Source organism: Rhinoraja longicauda, chromosome 10, assembly GCF_053455715.1.
Source record: "Rhinoraja longicauda isolate Sanriku21f chromosome 10, sRhiLon1.1, whole genome shotgun sequence".
Lineage (NCBI taxonomy): Eukaryota > Metazoa > Chordata > Chondrichthyes > Rajiformes > Arhynchobatidae > Rhinoraja > Rhinoraja longicauda.
In genome coordinates, this window is record NC_135962.1 from 36,378,311 (window position 1) to 36,399,124 (window position 20,814).

General features: G+C 41.8%; 1 protein-coding gene across 3 annotated transcripts in view; it reads right to left on the bottom strand.

The window, feature by feature from the left end:
- Positions 1-20,814, bottom strand: part of ktn1 (kinectin 1) — a 100,689-nt gene that overhangs the window by 58,487 nt on the left and 21,388 nt on the right. For all 3 annotated transcript variants that reach the window (XM_078406650.1, XM_078406649.1, XM_078406648.1), the window contains 7 exons: positions 14,494-14,661; positions 14,235-14,411; positions 9,890-10,020; positions 8,934-9,056; positions 5,447-5,590; positions 2,289-2,383; positions 1,085-1,229 (listed from right to left, as the gene is read on the bottom strand). In XM_078406650.1, the coding sequence (XP_078262776.1) occupies positions 1,085-1,229; positions 2,289-2,383; positions 5,447-5,590; positions 8,934-9,056; positions 9,890-10,020; positions 14,235-14,411; positions 14,494-14,661 (983 nt within the window). The remainder of the gene's footprint in view (positions 1-1,084; positions 1,230-2,288; positions 2,384-5,446; positions 5,591-8,933; positions 9,057-9,889; positions 10,021-14,234; positions 14,412-14,493; positions 14,662-20,814) is intronic.

The following is a 20,814-nucleotide window of genomic DNA, read 5'->3' on the forward strand; positions in this document are numbered from 1 at the left end:
ACCTCGGCCCCGTGTCTCCTGTAGCTCGGCTGCAATCTGCAGCGAGCGGCGGCAACGGCATGGACCCGTTGCCGGGTGGGGAGTGTCTCTCGGGGCCGTGGGTGGGCGAGAGTCGACAGGGAGAAGGCACTGACCTCGGCCCCATTTCTCCTACAGGCCGGGCGTGGAGCCGAAGTCTCTCCTGCAGCTCGGCTGCGATTGGCGGAGACGTCCATCTTGTGGATCCTTTGCCACAGCCTCTGCCACGCTGCACCACGGGAGGAAGGTCAGGTGCGGGGCACGCCAGGACGGGCGCCGTTCCTCCAGGGGGGAGGGAGCGCATTTATTAAAGTTTATTAGGTAAATTGTTTTTAAAAAGTAACAAAAGTGGGTTTACTCAGACCACAGGGGAATGGTGAGTAGGGTGGGCCTAAAATTGTCACGCTGTCGTGTACCGTTTTGTTTTTATGGAGGGCATGGTACACACATAACCATATAAACAAATACACACAAACAAACCGAGAGTTTTAGTAATATACTAGACCAAGTGGACCCGTTGGGCCCAAATCTCTCCTGCATTGGTGCAGCACCCACCCCCCCCCCCCCCCCCTCACTCCCGAGGAGATAGATTTAAACTTTAAAATGTGAGTAACTTTAAAAATATAACACCGATTTCAATTAAACTTCTTCCATTAGCACCAGATGGTGAGTAAGGTGGCTTAAAATTGTCGCGCTATCGTGTACCGTTTTGGCTGCAATTCGGGAACAAACAAACAAACAAGAGTTTAGTGTATAGCTATAGATAGATAGGATCTGGTTATCTTGCCACATGTAAGAAACATTCATCAGATGAGATCAAAACAAGAAGATATGAATTTAGAATGTTTACAGATAATTTAAAAAGAGAAAAGGCAGAATTCAATTAATATCATTAGGGTCAGAACAAGATAAACTTGAGCTTTAAAAATTGTTCTTGTTGTAGTTTACAGACTTATGTTACCAAAAGACGCAATGTTGAAAGTACAAAACACCTGAGAATATTTTAGCAAGTCCACCCTAACAAATTCTTATTCAATTTTCGTACTAATATGTTAGACTATTATACCTTGAGTTGTTGAACTGTCTGCTCATAGGAAATTTCCAAGTTTTTTTTCTGCAACTCTTCCTGCTGAAGACGATTTGTTTTCTCTGTAAATTCATTCATTAATCTAGCATAGTCTTGGCGCAATTTGTTTAGTTCTGTCGATTGCCTGCATTCAACATTTTGTAAAGAAATTTATGAAGCACTCTGTACAAACCCAAATTGCATTTTTAGCTAGTTGGAATGACATTTTAAAGAAGAGCAATATTTTATGATGAATGATCTGTTGTTCTGGATGATAATATCCATTAGGTCTGATGCATCTTCATGCGAAAGAGGAACTAGATTCTTGGCTATTTGTCGTGGCATGGTGCTGCATAAAGGAATTTCATTGAAGTCCCAGGCTGTTCCCTTCCCCCATCATCCCACCTCAGCAACAGGTCAATGGGCCTCAAAATGTGTGCCTTGTTGGACAAGACAGCCACTTACAGCAATCAGCAGCATACAGCCTACACATTACCAATGTCGATATATCGGTATGAGGACAAACTTAAGCATCAGCATCCATGGATGGGAAACTTTTCAATCTGAGTAGTAAGCCAGAACCCATCACAAAGAATAACTGTGGCCCACTCTGCATAGCCCTTGCATACCATGGTCAAGCCCCCTTAAGCAGAGACCTAGTGTTGCTTGCAATGCCTGTGCAGAGCGAGATGGATGTTCGGGCTTCAGAATGGGTTGACAGTGAACAAGGTGGAAGCATGCATACAAGCCTGTTGGGTCCCAATCCTCTTGCAGTAGGCATCAATCTTAGAATTTATATTCAAGGACAATGGCTACTATATCACTGTGTAGAATTTAGCACAATGACAAACCTCAACAGATACCCAAGGCAATGGAGTATTGATCGACAGAGCACGACAATTTAAAGAATCAAGCACCTTGGTTAGGTCAATGAATGCAGGGAACAGTTATCACTTTTATTCCTGGCATTTGTTTTCCTCCCACCTCCCCCTACACAATGCCACAGATGGACAGAAGCCACACTGTGTTTCCACAGAAATCTTCTGGAAGAAAGGCTGTTCTGGATATTGTGGCCCAGTGTCTAATCTACAATCATGGCTTTGAATCACTTTAGCACTGTTGCTATTGGGGAAATAATCAACAACAAAGTATTTAACTAATAATTTGTATTTACCATACAAGTTCCAAGATTCGGGATACTCACTTGCTCTCCATCTGACTGGGTGCTTTGCTTACAGCATCCCTCAGGATTCTGTTTTCCTGTTTCAATGCTTCTGTTTGTTCTTGAAGCTGGCGAAACTGAAGGAAGCATTTTTTCAGTGATAGTTGTAGAAATAATTAATCTTTGCAAATTTACAGATAGGGTCAAGTTGAGATTGCACAATAAGATTAGCCACCAAAATTGAAACACATGATCTAAAAGGGACATTGTTTGCATGGATAAGACCTTGGCTAAGTACAGAAGATTGTGATATATGGTACTTTCTTTGGACTGGAGGAAGGTGAATGATGACATTCCCCAGGGATCGATGTGTTTTTGTTTTAAAAAAAATCTGTTTTCATGATCTGACCTGGCGGTGCAAAGCCCAGTTTCTAAGTTTGCAGATGAAACAATACTCGGCAGTGTCAGGAACTACGAAAAGTTACAGTGGTATATAAATGAATGGATGAAATGGGATGCTAGAATTTTAATGCTAAGAAATGCAAGATGTAACATCTTAGTAGAATGAACAAAAACAAATAGAATGAAGGGTGCATGAAGAGGTCCTGGGGTTTGGGTATGTAAAAGCAGCTCAGATTAACACAATGGTTAACAATGAACAAATAATTCTGGATTTCATCAATAAAATGATAGAATGACAGGAAAGTAATTCTGAACTTTTACAATATGCTGTTTTACCTCAGCAGGAGTATTGTGCTCGATAGCAAACGTCTCATTGGAGGAAAGATATGAAAGCAAGAGGGGACTCCAGAGTAAAGATTTACAAGAATGACTCATGGGATGAGAGACTAGAGTTGTAAGAATTGACAGAAAGACTGTAACTTATCTTAAAAGGCGGCAGAGAGTAGATCTGATAAAACTAGATGCAACAAGAAGTAGACACAAGAGATTGCAGATGCTGGACAGAGTGGATAATCGGACACAATTCCCATTGGTACAGGAGTCAAAGGAGAAGAGATCACAGGTATAAAAAGGGGGAATTAAGAGCAACATAAGGAAAATTGATTCTTGTGTTTGGTTAGAATCTGGAACCTGTACACTCAGCCTGGAGTAGATTTCATTTTAGCCTTCAAAAGTGAATTGGATAAATATACTGCAAGAAAAATGTTGCAAGAAATAGCAGCCAAGGAGTGGAACTCGGGAGTTCTGCTGGTAGACAGTTGATCCAGAGCACATTGATCTGAAAGGTTTCCTGGGCTTTAATCATGCTACGATAAACCCTGGCCCATAAACACATAATTTACAAAAATAAACCTGTTGCACATCTTTCAAACTGATCTTGCCTCTAAATAAACCAAATAATGAAATGGCAACACATGGCCTAAACAATCTCAACTACTGCTACACAGCCATCAAAATTGCAAACCACTCCATTCCAAGACCCCACTTTGCTAAATCTGATCACCTGGCTGTGCATCTGCTCCCTGCTTATAAGCAGAAACTTAAGCGGGAGGATCCTATGCAGAAAGTTGTGCAGAGCAGTCCAAAGAAATTGTTAACACCCTTCGCAGTTGCTGAGTCAATGTACGTGACCATTTTCAAGGAATCTGCAGCTAACTTGGATGAATATGCCACTGGTGTCAGAGTCTTTATCAGAAAGTGTGTAGAGGACTATGTTCCAAAGAAAGACAAACCAGAAACCATAGATGATCTTCGAGGTCCACTCCCAGGTGAAGTACAAGCCTGCAACATTCAAGTCACATGATCCCGAACAGTACAAAAAAAATTATCTCCGACCTTCACAGAGCCATTATGAATGCCAAGACGGAATTTCAGACCAAGTTGGAGTTTCGAGGCAATTTTAGACCAAGTTGGAGTCTTGTGATTGTGGCAAGGCTTGTTATAGCTTGACTACCTTTTACAGGCTACAAAGAGAAGGTGGGCAGAATAGCTGGCAACAATGGGTCCCCTGTTCCCGGCGAGCTGCATGGCCAGGAGTGTTCCCGGCGACTGTGGGCCAAGCCCTCCAGTAGGCCCCACTCGCCTGCCGTCAGACCCGCCCGGTAGGTCCAGCTTGCCCGCTGTGGGCGTCGATGGGACCCGCGTTGCGAGAATGAGGAGGGACCCACAAGCAACCGCTGAGAGTAAGGTGGATCGGTGATGAGTGCCGTAGGTTGGATGGGGACCGGACGGCGAGAACAGGGAGAGGGGACAGGAGGCGAGAAGAACGAAGAAGGACCCGGAGTGGGGGGAAGGAGAACTTAGTGTTCTTGGTGCCAGGACAATAACCTCTCCATCAATGTCATCAAGATGAACGAGCTAGTTACTGACTTCAGGAAATATGATGGAGTACATGCCCCAATCAGCATCAATGGTGCAGATGTGGAAATAGTTGAGAGCTTCAAGTTAATTGGCATTAATATTACCTGAGGAGACTGAGGAAATTCAGCATGTCCCCAGTAACAAACCCTGCAGATGCACCATTGAAACCATACTATCAGGTCATAATACAGCCTCGTTTGGGAACAGCTCTGCTCCAAGAAATTGCAATGTTGTCAGTAGTCAAGTACATTACACAGGCCAGAATTCTCACCATCGATTCCGCCACACCACACTGCCTCCGAAAAGTCAACATAATCAAAGACTTGTCCCACCCCAATCATCCCTTTTTCTCCCTTCTCTCGTCTGGCAGAGGGTACAGAAGCTTGAAAGTGCACATCGCCAGCCTCGGGAACAGCTTCTTCCCCTCTGTTATCAGGCTTCTGAACGGTCCTTTCATATGTTAGGGTACAGTTCAATTTACCTCCACCCTGTTGAGGACATTGGACTTTGTCTAAGGAACTGCTACACTGCAATTCTGAGAACTATATTCTGCACTCTGTATCTTCCCCTTTAGACCATCTATTACACTTGAATTTGAACTAATTGTATCTCTATGGTATATGATCTGTTTAGATAGCATACAAACAAAGCTTTTCACTCTGCCTCAGTACATGTGATAATAATAAATCTAAACCAAACATTTAGTTTTCGTAAGAAACTCAGATTCACTTTATTTGCAAGACCAATTTAGACAATAGACAATAGGTGCAGGAGTAGGCCATTCGGCCCTTCGAACCAGCACCGCCATTCAATGTGATCATGGCTGATCATTTGTTAGAGAGATTCTAAATGAGAATAATTAGATAATTTTAACTTACCTGCATCTGGGTTTCATTCACATGATCTTGGTAGCTGACCTGCAGCTTATTTTGCAGAGCTCCCAGTTCCTTTTCAAGTGCACTGCGTTGCTCCCTTAGTTTGGACTCAACCACATTAGCTTTCTGTTTTTCTGCCACCAAATCCTAGAATAATTACCAAAATCACAGTTAAAAGAAAAATCTGTACTGGTACTACCAATGATCTCAATGGTATTTCCTCAGAATGCTGGTGAAAAGCAGCAAGAGCACAAGTTGTAATTATTGGAATTCAAACACTTGCACAGTAGTTCTTACAAAGTCACTGCTCCAATACTGTCGCAAAAATTCAAGTGGACAAAACCATGCAATCATTGTAAAATGCTCTAACGAATGAGGTTTGGAGGTTTAATTCAAGCAAGAAATGTTAAAGCATGTGAGAATGCATTGCTTTAGAGAATATTTCACTTTATACTGAGCTGTACTACAATATACCGCTTGTATATTAGGCTTCATGTGGTTCACTTTGATAATTATTGGTATTTATTTCCAAAAGAGCAATTGAAATAAAATAAGGATTAATTAATAATTTGTCAAATGCTTTTGTTTTTTACTTTCAAAGCACCATTTAAAATTATAATGCTCACACTCACAAGATCTTCATTTACCCTTCAACCTTCAAGACTGATAAGAGAGCAAGTCTCTAAGGGCCCCTAAACAAAATATCACTCATGTATCACTGATACAAAAACTCATTCTAGTTTTGTCTTCTCAGTTAAGCCCTAATTGAGGTAAAATGAACGAAACCTACTCTATCATTTGTTTTGTAAATTGCTTTAAATGTGCATATACTTCCGACTATCTCAAAGCTCATGCAACAAAGAATAAAGTCTATGCCAATTCTGTCTTGGACTTATACTATTATTGACGATTGTGCATGTGCGTCAAACTCCTACCTTCTGGGAGAAGATGGAATTCTCTGCCTCAGAAGGGTGGAATTCTCTGCCTCAGAAGGCAGTGGAGGCCAATTCTCTGAATGCATTCAAGAGAGAGCTAGATAGAGCTCTTAAGGATAGCGGAGTCAGGGGGTATGGGGAGAAGGCAGGAACGGGGTACTGAGAATGATCGGCCATGATCATATTGAATGGCGGTGCTTGCTCGAAGGGCCGAATGGCCTCCTCCTGCACCTATTGTCTATTGTCTATAAGATACAAGAGTTTGCAAATTTGGAAGTAGACTCAAGACAGCTTCTTGTCTACTGCTATCCACCTCCTGAATCAATCATCACTTTCACACCCCATTCCTGGAAGTGTTCCCACATTCTCTTATTCTTAATTCCACTGCATTCAGTCATTCCACTATTGTACTTTAATATTCTTCTGTTATTTGCATTTTGCGCAACAATCCTGCACCATTCTGCTATTTTGCACATATTGTTTTATTTATTGTTGTATTGATCATGAATTTCACTGTACCCTGCTGTATATGACAATAAGCTAATCTAATCAAAACAAATATGCCCATCACAATACCATTTATAAATCACGAAACCAAGTGGACCCGTTGGGCCCAAATCTCTCCTGCATTAGTTCAGCACCCTCTCCTCCTCCACTCTGCCCACCTCAGCCATTCACCCACTCCATCCCCCCTCAACCCCCCAAACCTCTCCTGAATTGGTCTACTCCTCCTCTCCCCACTCCCCCCCCTCCCCCCCACTCACCCACTCCATCCCCCCTGAACCCCCCTCCCCCCACCAATTACCCAATCCATCCCTACTCCATCTCTACCCCCTCACACACACCACCACACCCCCTCAACACCCCTATCCCCCTCCCTCACCCACTCAATCCCCCCTCAACCCCTCTTTCCCCCCCCCCTCCACCATTCAATCCCCCCTCACGTGGCTGGAAGCGAGCTGTGGCTCGCTACAGGTTGCCGCAATTTCCACCATCGCAAAGTTGAAATATCGTAAGTGGAAGCATCGTAAGTCGCGAAGCATCTGTATTAGATCAACGGGCCCCAACTGTGTACGCGCGGACTGACGTCGAAAACACAGCTCGTCCTCCGGGCGGGGGAGCGCATTTATTAAAGCCAGCGGCTGCTCGTCGGCTCAGCAGCCCCCCCCCCTCCCCCCACATTGGCCGCCACTCCCGTCACTCGGGCGGATCCCATTGTGACGTTGAACGCTGAAGACAGCCATGGGAAATGAAAAAGGTCATTTTTAAACTTTGAAATGTCTATATCTTTAAAAATATAAGACCAATTTGAATGAAAATGGCTACTATAGACCCCAGGACAATGGTGAGTACGGTGGGCCTAAAATTGTCGCACTATTGTGTGACGGGGGCACAAAGATAAGGAACAAACAAACCGGGGGGGGGGGGGGAATCAAACAAGATGAGGGTTTTAGTTTTATACTAGCAAAGAGGGCCCGTTGGGCCCGTCCCCACACCCCCCATTCTCTCCTCCCCCATCCCCACTCTTACTCTCCCCACACTCTCCCCTTTGGCCCGTCCTCTTAGGGTTTCCATTGTAACAGGGAGGGGTGGAGGGAGTGAAGGGGGAAGGGAGGGAGATGGAGGTGAGGGGGAGGGAGGTGTGAGGTGTGGAGGGGGGAGGGATCGAGGGGGAAGGAGGTGTGGAGGATGGAGGGGGGGAGGGTGAAGAGAGATGGGGGGGAGGTGTGGAGGGGGAGGGAGGGGAGGGGGAGAGAGGGGGGGAGGGGAGGAGGGAGGGATGGGGGAGAGGGGAGGGATATGGACCTCCCCTTTTCCCAGTACCCCTCTTTCCCCCACCACCAAGTCGCCTCCGCACGACCCCTGTTGTCCCACTCCCCAGTCCCCATTCTCAGACCCCCCCCCCCATTTTCTCTCCCCAAGACACACTCTTAGAATCAGTGAAAGGCCCGGGGGGAGGGTGGGGGGGATCGGATCAGTGAAAGGTCCGGGGGGGGGGGGGTGCGGGGGATCGCATCAGTGAAAGGCCCGGGGGGGGGGGGGGGGGATAGCGGGCAGAGGGTCTCCCGGGTGTGGGAGAGAATAGAGAAGCAAGGGGAGAGAGGAGAGGTGAGCCGGTGATCGCTTGCTTGCGCCGTTAACGGCGTCCATTTTTTTGGTGCGAGTGAGGAGATGCCGCGCATGCGTGCTGAGCACAGAGTGAGGAGATGCCGCGCATGCGTACTGAGCACAGCCGCACCGCAGCGCCCCCCTTCTGTAAAACCTTCGATAAATCAGGGGGGGGGGGGGCAGAGCTTTAAAACCTTTGTAACTTAAAAAATATGTGACCGAATTAAATAAAAACATCATTTTCCAGCAGGGAACCGCGTGGTGATTAAGGCGGTATAAAAACCGTGGAGCTACAGTTCACCGTTTTGCCGAAATTGCCGAAATCAGCCGAAATAAAATATATACACATATATATTAACAAGATCTGAGTTTTAGTAATATATAGATATATATATATATATATATATATATATAGTGCCATGATATTTTGTGAAAATATGTATTACCTGGTTTAACTGTTTGCACTTGTCATTTGCAAGTGTAACTTCATCTTGAATAGCTCGAAGTAACTTTTCTTTATCGTGTAATTGCTGCTGTAAACCGAGGACTGGGTCACATTTCACTCCAGGCTAGAGGAGAGCAGGAATATTATTAGATGAATGCTTCATTCTTTCACAATGAAAGAAATGCTTTTACAATAAAATAATGACTGAATAAATGATATAAAAACGTTCGAAATAAATGAAGTTGTTAAATCTTCAACAAAGCCACTTTTGCAACTATTCATTGTATTTACAAATATTTTCATTGTTAAATATTAGCAAAGTCAATTAAATCAAACTCAGTTTTGGAATGATTTTTGAACACACCATCCAAAGAATGAAGATAATCCCTGCTATTTAAACTCATTGTGAACCAATGACTGGAGAAGTGAAATATAACTTTAAGAAAAAAGTATAATTTTAGGACAGAGCTTAAAACTGACAAGAATTTGGTACACAATCCTTAACGTTTTCCTGCAATCAGAATTGTCGAATGCAGGTTTACAGAAGTAAAGAAGGAGCTGTAATAAATTTCATACTGTGTTCAGCATTGGTCATCATTCACCACAGATGCACTTGAAAGAATGTGAAAACCAGCAGCATAACTTATCCCAAGAATAAAGGCTTTTTATTAAGTGAAAGGTTACAGAAGTTTCTTTCTGTAATCTTTCACTTGAGAAAAAAACCTTTTATTCGTGGGATTAGTCATGTAGATCTGTAATCCATCTTCCTGGACACATACTCATTAAAAAAAAAGCAGCATCCACCTGACGTGTAAAAAAAACATACAAGCAAATACAAAAAAATGCTTTTTGTGTTTGGTTTAAACACTCCATTGAGTCCTGTTGGTAGTTGAATTAAGTTTGACAAGAATATTTACTTCATCATTCATAATTATTTTACTCAAAAAATCAACTTACTTTCTGCCAGTTATCTTGAATTAGCATAGCCTTATCTTTCAGAATCTCTGCAACGTAGATTGCCTCCTCCTCAGTGAATGTCATATTTTTCAAAGAAGAGAGAAAATCTTTAAATTTTATATCTGCATTTTCTGGAAAGAAAGTAATATAATGAGCACCAAGCAATTAAAAAGTTATTCAGCAGATTAACTGCCTTCTCTGCAAACATTAAATTGTATTCTTCTGGGAGATCACATGAAATTAAAACTAATATACATTCTACGGAACAATATTATAATTCCAAAAAACAGCTATTAATTATTTCTTCATACAATGGTCACAACAGCGTTGGAATGTCAACCAACATGTTTTTTACTGAGTGGTCAGTTAATTACATTTTTTTTCTATTATCAGAGTGGTCAGTTAATTACATTTTTTGTCTTTGATCCATGACATTCCTGTAAGGTGATTGCATTTAGTAAAAACAAGATTTAAAAAATCCCAAGCAAAATGTAAACTACTGTTATTCAGCATGCACCATTCCCATTAGAAGCAGAAATGTTCTAAAATTCAAAAGGGCAGTCTGTAATTGTCCTTGGAACAATTAAAATACAAGTTTAATCAATGGGACAGAAAGAGCTTGCAATCAGACAGGCATGGATTCCCAATAATAACTGTACAAATACACCTGCTTGCTGTCTGCTGGTAAAACTGTAGAAGTGTAAACAGACAGGTTTGCACATTTTGTCATTAACTTCCTTACGAACTGATGTACGTGCAAAACGAGACAGAAACTTATCTGCACAGATGTAATTATAGGGATGCAAGAGGAGATACCTCTGGAATTTGTGGATTACGGCCAAATATACTGAAGCATCATTTATCTGTTAACTTCCAAAAAGTCAGATGAGTATCTGATCAGCTTTGGGGAAAAAACTATTTTTCCATTTACTAACCTTTCATGAACTTTTTACTAATGAGTTAAAAAATTATATTTTTGAGGTGAAAAGGAAAGCTTGATTATGGACCACTGAACCCCCCAAAAATTGTGTAAGCAAACAGCATTATGTTTATTTTATCTTTGAGCATGGCAATAAACATAGTACCCTGACATCTGCAACACAGCCAAATATACAAGTAACCCAGGCCAAAGAATAACCACCAAACTCATTTCAGCAACACCATTTGTGAATGGACACAAGGCAAAATATCAAACTTTATTTTCAGTTCTTTAAATACCAGGGGAAGTAATATAACTTTAACAACATACTTCTGCAAAACAGCTAAGAATCAGAATCCACAGATTCTGTGCAAGGGAACCAAAATTTGGAAAGCATGAGATAAGAGAATTTGGTTACATTGATTTTCTCATGCTCAGTGCTGCAGCAGTTCTGTGAACCAGAATGGATTACAAGTGAAGACCTGGGCTCCAGATACCATGGGCCTTCCCCACAAAGTAGTTTGAGATATGACATAATTATGCATCTCTTATTAGTGCATCTTTTGAAATATTTTGATATTGATTTTGAAATATACCAATATACGTCGACCCGACAAGCCAATGCTGAACATCACCGAGCCATTACACCAGCTCTACGTTATCCCTCCTTCATAGCCACTCCGACGGGCAATTTACAGAGGCCAATAACCGACAAATCCGCTTGTCTTTGGGATGTGGGAGGAAACCGGAGCACCTGGATTAAACACACATGGCCACAGAAGTCCAAACGCCACACAGACAGCACCCACGGTCAGGACTGAACCCGGGTCTCTGGCGCTGTGAGGCAGCAGTTGTTGTAACTGTGCCGCCCTTCATAAGACACACAAGACATATTTATTTGTGGTACTGTGCACAGTTCCTCAACACCCAGATGATCAGAGAATTTTAGAAACAGTTGAAAAAAAGAAATTAGCAACAATTCACTTAAAATACATTTAAATGCCTACACAAATTGAAGGTGAAAGATTTGCCTTTTCAGTGAAGCTTGGTAGCCACATATTATAGAATGTGGTCACATTTGATGGACTTTCAGCAGCAGGCATAAAGCTTAGAATTGTGCTCTTCCCCTCAGCTCGGAGCAATCAGGAACAACTTCAAGATTCAGGAACAGGAATTAAGAGATCTCCAGCACATTCTGTACGCCCACACTGCAGTGCACAGCTGTGCACACAGTAGCTGTCCTGCACTTCTCAATAGAATGCCAACTCACTGTCAGCATCACCGGCTTTCACCCGCAAGCCAAAAGCCCGGGTCAGATTAACAACTTTAAGACTCTGAGCACAGAAGAGTAAAAAATCATTTTTCACAACTAATTTCCTCCAATGACGTAGAAAAACCCACTTGTTATTAAATTAATAAATATGTCAGGGAATATTTCAGTCAACTAATTAAACAAGTCGTCTCTCAACGTACTTTGTGTAAGTAATTCACTGGCGGGTTCACAGCAAGTTGTACCAGGAGCAACAGACCCAATACTCCAAATGCGGCCTTACCAACATGTTGTACAACTGTGGCATACATCCCAACTTCTATGCTCAATATTCTAACTGATGAAGGCCAATGTACCAAAAGGCTTCTTGACTATTCCTATCTACCTGAGATGCCACTTTCAGTGAATTATATACCTGTACTCCTAGATCTTTCTGTTCTCAACACTCTCCAGGGCCCGAACATTCATTGTAAAGGTTCTGCCCTGGATTGACTTCCCTAAATGCGACACCTTGCACTTTTCTACATTAAACTCCACCGCCATTCCTCCGCCAACATACCCAGCCTGTTGTAATTTTGGATAATTATCTTCATTATCAACAATCCCACCACTTTAGTGTCATCTGGAAATTTGTAAATCATGTCTTGTACATTCTCATCCAAATCGTTGATATAAACCACAAACAGCAATGGGCCCAGCACCAATCTGAGGCACACCACAAGTCAAAGGTCTCTAGTCCAACAAACAACCTTCCAATAACCCACCACTTCCTTCCATGAAGCCAATTCTCTATGCACTAACTAGTTCCCCCTGGATCCCATATGATCTAACCTTCCAGGGCAGCCTACCATGCAGAACCTGATCAAAGGCCTTGCTAAAGTGAACAGTCAGAGAACATTGCCTTCAGTAGCTTGTTTGGTGAGACTTTGTGTCTTATATAACGATGAACAATATTAGATAGGTCTAGGCAGAACCATGATCAGCAATGGATCAGTGTTCACATTACATCCAGTCAACATCTGGCCCACTCATGGGGAAATTAACGATTTTCCATTTAAATCAGATTGTGCAAACATGTCACCAATCACCCAGATGTTGTGCAATTCCAGAGCTTTGCTGTCAACTTAACACAGTGCTGTTAAATAAAACCTAATCTGTCTTCTTGCTTCCCTAAATATTAATGATATTACATGGATTCAGGAGATAAACACTCCATCTGCTGAAGCTGGGTATTATAGAATTGGAAGATGCGACTTGTAAGGCCTCCATCCAAAGTACATTGTCGTACAGCAATGAAACAGGCCCTTCAGCCTAATTTGTCCATAAGTCCAAGATGCTCATCTAAGCTAGTCCCATTTGTCTGTGCTTCATCCACATCCCTCTGAACCTTTCCTATCCATTTACTTGCTCAAGGGTTGTTATTGCGCCTGCCTCAATTACTTCCTCCAGCAGCTCGTTCCATATACGTACCACCCTGTGTGGAAAAGTTGCACCTCAGGTTCCTATTAAATCTTTCTCCTTTTATCCCAAGCCCTCCAGTTCTTGATTCCCCAACCCTGGGAAAAAGACTGTGCATTCAGACTGTCCATGCCCCTCATGATTTTACATATCTCTATAAAATCACCATTCAGCTTCTGATGCTACAAATAATAAAACTCTAGCCTGCCCAATGACTTCCACATAATAGCTAAACAGCCTTTAATTCTCACTAAGATAACAGGACACATGCTGAACATGGAAGGAATACATCAGGACTAATTCCATTACTCAACTATTAAACATACAATATCACCTTTAATAAGTTTATAACTGGTTCCATCAGCAGATAACAAGCAAAGAGAAGACACAAGGAACTGAGGATACTTGAACCTTGAACAAGTCACAAGGTGCTGGAGGAACTCAGTGGATCAGGCAGCATCTGTGGAAGGAATAGACAGGAGATGTTTCAGGTTGGGGCCATTCTTCAGACTGAAACATCTCCTGTCCATTTCCTCCACAGATGCTGTCTGACCTGCCAAGTTTCTCCAGATAAGCAAAAATCTTAATGCTAACACAATCCAATAGGTACAGTTCCAAACTTTAGAGCATTCATCTATCAAAAACACTTCATACAAAAAGTACTGAATGTCTACAAATAAGCATAAACAGCAAATTACCTTTATCACATTCATTCCTCTGTTTCTTGGTAATGTTTTTCTGCATACCACTACTAATCACATGGCTTTTATCATCAGCCACAGCTTCCTTCTTTTCAGCATGACCACAAGCCTGAGCATTATCCAAAGGAATGTAGATAGCGGATTTCATTGGAAGATTCTCCGCCGAAACCGAAACTGTCAATGAACACTTGCAGTTAAAATACACATCCCAGAAATTGCATAATCTGTGTTTTTAAAAACAAAAAAAAATACCAACCAGCCTCTGTTCTTTGCTTCTTCAACACATTTTTTCTTTTTGCAAGTCCACTTTCATTTGGTTTAGTCTCCATAGGTAGATGCACTGGCTCTTGCTTTTTGCCAATTGTTTGAACAGTGTCAGAGTGCTCCTTTATGTAAGTACTACGCATATCCTGACCCGGATCATCTGCAAAATTTTCATTGAAACAGAAAACATTTAATATAAAACATAACAAGCATGGCACAAATAATTGTTCAATCTGGTGCTGGAAGTTATAACTGGTTGCAAATTCTAAATATCAAATCAGGATCATTAATTCAACATCATTGAACAGGGTTATGAACTCAGACTACTATGCATGCTATATGCTAAAGATGCAAGGAATAGAAAGGTGGTGCAGTTCAATACATGGCTAAAGAACTGGGAGAGGAGGAGGGGGTGCTGCACCAATGCAGGAGAGGTTTGGCCCAACAGGTCCACTTGGTCTAGTAACAAATAAATCTTAAAGGATGGATAAGCGTGGACGGGTTAATGAATATGGTCAGACTGATGAGCTGATGTGTGTTTTTTCAATGCCAACAGTATGGGTAAAGTATATGGGTTTAGAGCCTGGATCAGTAAATGGAACTATGATATGTGGCCATTAGAGACTTGGTTGCAAGAGGACAGGACTGGCAGTTCAAACTTGCAGGGTTTGGATGCTTCAGACGTGATAGAAAGGGAGGTAAAAGAGGTGGAGGAGTTGCATTACTAATCAGGGAGAATGTCACGGCTGCATTCATTCGAGGTACTGGAGGGTTCTTCACTGGGTAGAGCTAAAAAAATAAACAAAAGTCAGATCACTCTGATCGGATGAAAAGTATAGGTCACCCAATAGCCAGCGCAAGAAAGAGGGACAGATATGTGGACAGATTATGGAAAGATGCAAGAGCAATAGGGTTGTCAAAATAGGTGACTTTAACTTCCCCAATGTAACTTCCACTTCTTCCTAGGTGCATGAAGTTTTGACAGGGCAGAATGTGTTTGGTGTATCCAAGAGAATTTCTGGAAACAGTAGGTGGGTGGTCCAACTAGAGGGTGGTCCCCTCTGGACTAAGCATTAGAAATGAGCCTGGCCAGGTGACTGATGTTTCAGTGGGAGAACATTTTGGGAACATTGATAACAAATCCTTGGGTTTTAAGATAGTTATGAATACAAGGATTAAATCTGGACCTTGGGGAAAAAGTACTAAATTGGGGTGTCATTATTTGGGAGGAGCTACGGAGAGTAAATTGGAAGTGATTATTCTGGGCAATTCCATATGTGATGCAAGAGTCTTTCAAAGACTAGCTGATCTCAGGTTATTGAGAGATGCAAGAGTGGGGATTGCCAGGGTCCTGATAAAATCCTTGTCTTCTCTCTCGCCACAGGTGAGAGTCCCAGAGAACTGGGGAGGAGCCGATGATATTCCTTTAATCAAAAAGGGAAATAAGGATAATCCAAGGGATAAGTGCTAGGACCTCTGTTTGTACGGATATATAAATGATTTGGACAAATATGCAGATGAGTTCATGGGCATGTTCATAAACACAAAGGTGGAGTTACAGATAGTGAAGGCTGCTATCAAAGAATGTAGATCACTTACAATATGGGTGAAGAAATGGCAGTCAGATTTAATCTGGGCATGTACGAGGTGTTGCACTTTGGGAGGTCATATCCAAGGGGAAAGTATATAATTAATGATAGGGCTCTTGTAACGCTGATGTAACAAAGAGATCGTGAGGTGAAAGTCTGTAACTCCCTGAAAGAAGCAAAACAAATAGATATATTCACAAAATGCTGGAGTAACTCAGCAGGTCAGGCAGCATCTCGGGAGAGAAGGAATGGGTGACGTTTCGGGTCGAGACCCTTCTTCAGATAGATGGGCTAAGGGGTTATCTTATAGAGGTGTTTAAAATCATGAGGGGAAATTATAGGGTGAATGCACAGTTCATCCAGGGTAGGGGAATCAAGAACCAAAAGGACATAGGTTAAAAGGTAAGAGGGGAAAATTTTAATACGATCCTTAGGGGCAACGTTTTAAACAGAGGGTGGCCAGTATATGGAATGAGCTGTCAGAGGAGATAGTTGAGGCTGGTATAATAACATTTCAAAAAGACTTGGACAGGTACATGGATAGGAAAGGTTGAGAGGGAGAAAGGCCAAATGAGACAAGCTTCCAATGGGCATCATGGTCGGCATGGAAGAACTGGGCTGAAGGGTCTGTTTCCGTGTTGTGTGACTCTATCATTCTATATAGTGGTGAAGATGGTGTATGATATGCTTTCTTTCAACGGTCAGGGCATTGAGTACAAGTCAGGGTTACTTTGAAGGTTTATAAAACTTTGGTTCGTCTGCATTTGGAGTTGTGTGCGCAGTTCTGATCATCCCATTGTAGAAAGGATCTGAAGGCTTTGGAGAGGGTAAAGAAAAAGTTTACCAGAATGCTGCCTGGATTAGAGAGTATTAGCTATGAGGAAAGATAGAACAAAATTGGATTTTTTTCTCTGGAGCATTGGAGGATGAGGGGAAACCTGAAGTTTACAAATTTATTAGAGACATGGACAGAACCTTTTTCCCTTAGGTTGGAAATATCAAGGACTAGAGGGCATAGTTGTAAAAGGGAGAGAAAGTTTAATGGTAAAGCTATTTATGCAAAAAGTGGTAGGTGCCTGGAGCACACTGCCAGTGGTCGTGGAAGCACATACAATAATGCTATTTATAGGGTTTTTAGAAAGGCACATGAATATACAGGAAATAGAGGGATATGGAGCACATTGTGGCAGTTTAATTTGGCATCAAGTTCGACACACACATTGGGCTGAAGGGCCAGTTCCTGTGCTGAACTGTTTTATGTTGCATTTTAAAACAATGGAAAAAAAATTAAAAACAGTAGCAAGTTGACTTCAATGTTTTAGTCCGTTACATTTCTCACTTATAACCCTAAGCATTGTAAAATAAGTAATAACGGTCTATCCTAGCAGATTTTATATTTAATGCAGACTTTATCAAAACTGAAAATATTTATACGATCTAAAATATGTTACTAGTCATTATAATTGAAATTTCACTTCTGCGATTTAATGGATCGCTGTATGACGCAAGGAGGAAGTACAAGTGTATAAAGCAAGAACTTTAGGATCAGAATGCTGACTTGTGCGAAATTAACTCGCTTGCAGGAACTAAAGGATATGTTGTCTTGTCAATGAAGCAACAGATCGAACTGGAAAAGCAGAAATAAACCTTCACTGCACCCAACTGTGAGCGCCTCAACACTGACCCCATCCACCATTATGCCAAAGCAACAATAAATGGAAATCAGGACTTTAACTATGATCACGAGCCTAAATTCTTGGATTTTGTCGATAAACTTCTGCCTCCAACTTCTCTGTCCTTTTAGAAACTCCAACTTCAGAGCGAGATGTTGGAGGCAGAGTTTTATGCCACAGGAACATAACAAAAAATCACACCAACTTGAGAAAGTAACAAGAATATACAAGGAACTGCAGATATTAGAATCTGGAGCAAAACAAAGTGTTGGAGGAATGAGTAATAAGGAAACGTGATCAGCTCTCTCACATAGGAGGAAGAAGTGGAAGCTCTATCACAAAGGAGGAAGAAGAGGAAGATGCTAAAGTGTTTATGGAGGGAATTCTAAACTTTATACTCTGGAAGCTAAAGGTAGTGATTAAAACCTGGGTCGCAAAAAGTCCAAAATAGGAGCAGCATACATACCCTAAGAGGAACAGCGATAGATAACTGAAAAACATGACGTACTATTCAAGTAGGATGTGCATTTCAGCATCTGAGCCAAGACAGGGTGGAGCTGGGCATTTGTAAAGGCAGGTGTAGATTTTATCAGTGAAAGCACGCTCAGCAGTCAAGTACTTAACCAAAAAGGTCTGACTCAGACTCGTACATGGTTGGAAAAGGAACAAACTGGTTGCTTTGTTTGTGGCAGCGACTGAAGAAAATGGTGTTGATCTCCTTAGCATTTTAGTTCAGAGTTTAGAGATACAGCATGGAAACAGGCCCTTCTGCCCACTGAGTCCATGATGACCAATATACACACTGGTTCCATGTTATCCCACTTTCGTATCCACTCCTTTCACACTAAGAGCAATTTAGAGGCCAATTAACCTACAAATGCTCATGTCTTTGGCCTGTGGGAGGAAACCCACATGGTTGGAGAGAATTTGCAAATTCCACAGAAACCACCCACGGTGAGGATCGAACCAGGATCTCTGGCGCTCTGAGACAGCAGCTCTACCAGCTGTGCAACCCCTATTTCCTCCATTTCGCTGAAGGAAACTGCTACGGTGGGTCAAATATTATATGGTAAGCTTCAAATACATGGAATAGACATATTGATGGGAGGAAATAAAAGAACAAATTAAAATAAAACTGGCTGTTATTCAGGTAGATCCAAAAAAATGCACAGTGGAAATCAGGAATAAAATGACTTTCAGTAAGTCTTTGATAAGGTCCCACATATGAGATTAGTGGGCAAAATTAGAGCACATGGTATTGGGAGTAGGGTACTGACATGGATAGAAAATTGGTTGGCGGACAGGAAAAAAAGAGTAGGGATTAACGGGTCCCTTTCAGAATGGCAGGCAGTGAGTGACTAGTGGGGTACCGCAAGGCTCGGTGCTGGGACCACAGCTATTTACAATATACATTAATGACTTAGATGAAGGGATTAAAAGTAACATTAGCAAATTAGCAGATGACCCAAAGCTGGGTGACAGTGCGAACTGTGAGGAGGATGCTATGAGGATGCAGGGTGACTTGGACAGGTTGGGTGAGTGGGCAGATGCATTGCAGATGCAGTTTAATGTGGAAAAATGTGAGGTTAGATTAGGAAGACAGATTATTATCTGAATGGTGTCAAGTTAGGAAAAGGGGAAGTACAAAGAGATCTGGGTGTCCTTGTTCATCAGTCACTGAAAGTAAGCATGCTCGTACAGCAGGCAGTGAAGAAAGCTAATGGCATATTGGCCTTCAAGACAAGAGGAATTGAGCATAGAAGCAAAGAGGTCCTTCTACAGTTGTACAGGGCCCTAGTGAGACCACACCTGGAGTACTGTGTGCAGTTTTGGTCTCCAAATTTGAGGAAGGACATTCTTGCTATTGAGGGAGTGCAGCGTAGGTTCACTAGGTTAATTCCCAGAATGGCAGGACTGTCGTATGTTGAAAGACTGGAGCGACTGGGCTTGTATAAGCTGAAATTTAGAAGGATGAGAGGGAATCTTATTAAAATTTAGTATAAGATTATTAAGGGATTGGACGCACTAGAGGCAGGAAACATGTTCCCGGTGTTGGGAGAGTCCAGAACCAGGGGCCACAGTTTAAGAATAAGGGGTAGGCCATTTAGAACGGAGATGAGGAAAAACCTTTTTCACTCAGAGAGTTGTAAATCTGTGGAATTCTCTGCCTCAGAAGGCAGTGTAGGCCAATTCTCTGAATGCTTTCAGGAGAGAGTTACATAGAGCTCTTAATGATAGGGAGGTATGGGGAGAGGGCAAGAGCAGGGTACTGATTGTGAATGATCAGCCATGATCACATTGAATGGCGCTGCTGGCTCAAAGGGCCGAATGGCCTACTCCTACACCTATTGTCTATTGTCCAAAAAACAAAATGCTGAAATACCCTGCAGACAAGACAGCATCAAAAGAAAGAGAAACAAAGGCATTTGTTTCCAGTTCTGATTAAGAGTCTTTAATCTAAAACATTAACAACATTTCTATTTCCAGAGGTCCTACCAACCATTGTGTTTTCAACCATTTTCTGTTGTTATTGCTATTCAGGAGGAGTGTTGGGGTTGTGGAATGGGAAGCAAATAATTGGACTTTATGGGTAGATTAAAAATGGACCAAATGACTTTTCAATCCATAATTATGTTGCAACACTATACCAAGTGATAATTACCAAGTCCCTATACTTATCCCTGACACAAGTAAGGCACCAAGTTCCAAATTTATCTCACTAACACTGCTTACATAATATCCATATGGGAAACATATCTCGTTTCAAAATGGTTTTGATTCCAGGGACCTATTAACAATAACCATTCAAAATGCATCAATCATGCGATCAATCACTTTTAAAAAGCAAACACAAAATATATTAACTAATCAGTTAATATGGATTTGAAAACTAATTACATTCATCTTGCTCTGAAACCAACATTCCAGAGAGGAACAGCTTCAGATTCCCACCAGATACATCACAATTCAATGTGAAGTATATCAAGAGAATTATAATTAATCTTCAAATATATATGAAATCAGAGACATAAAATGTATTGCATTAACAGA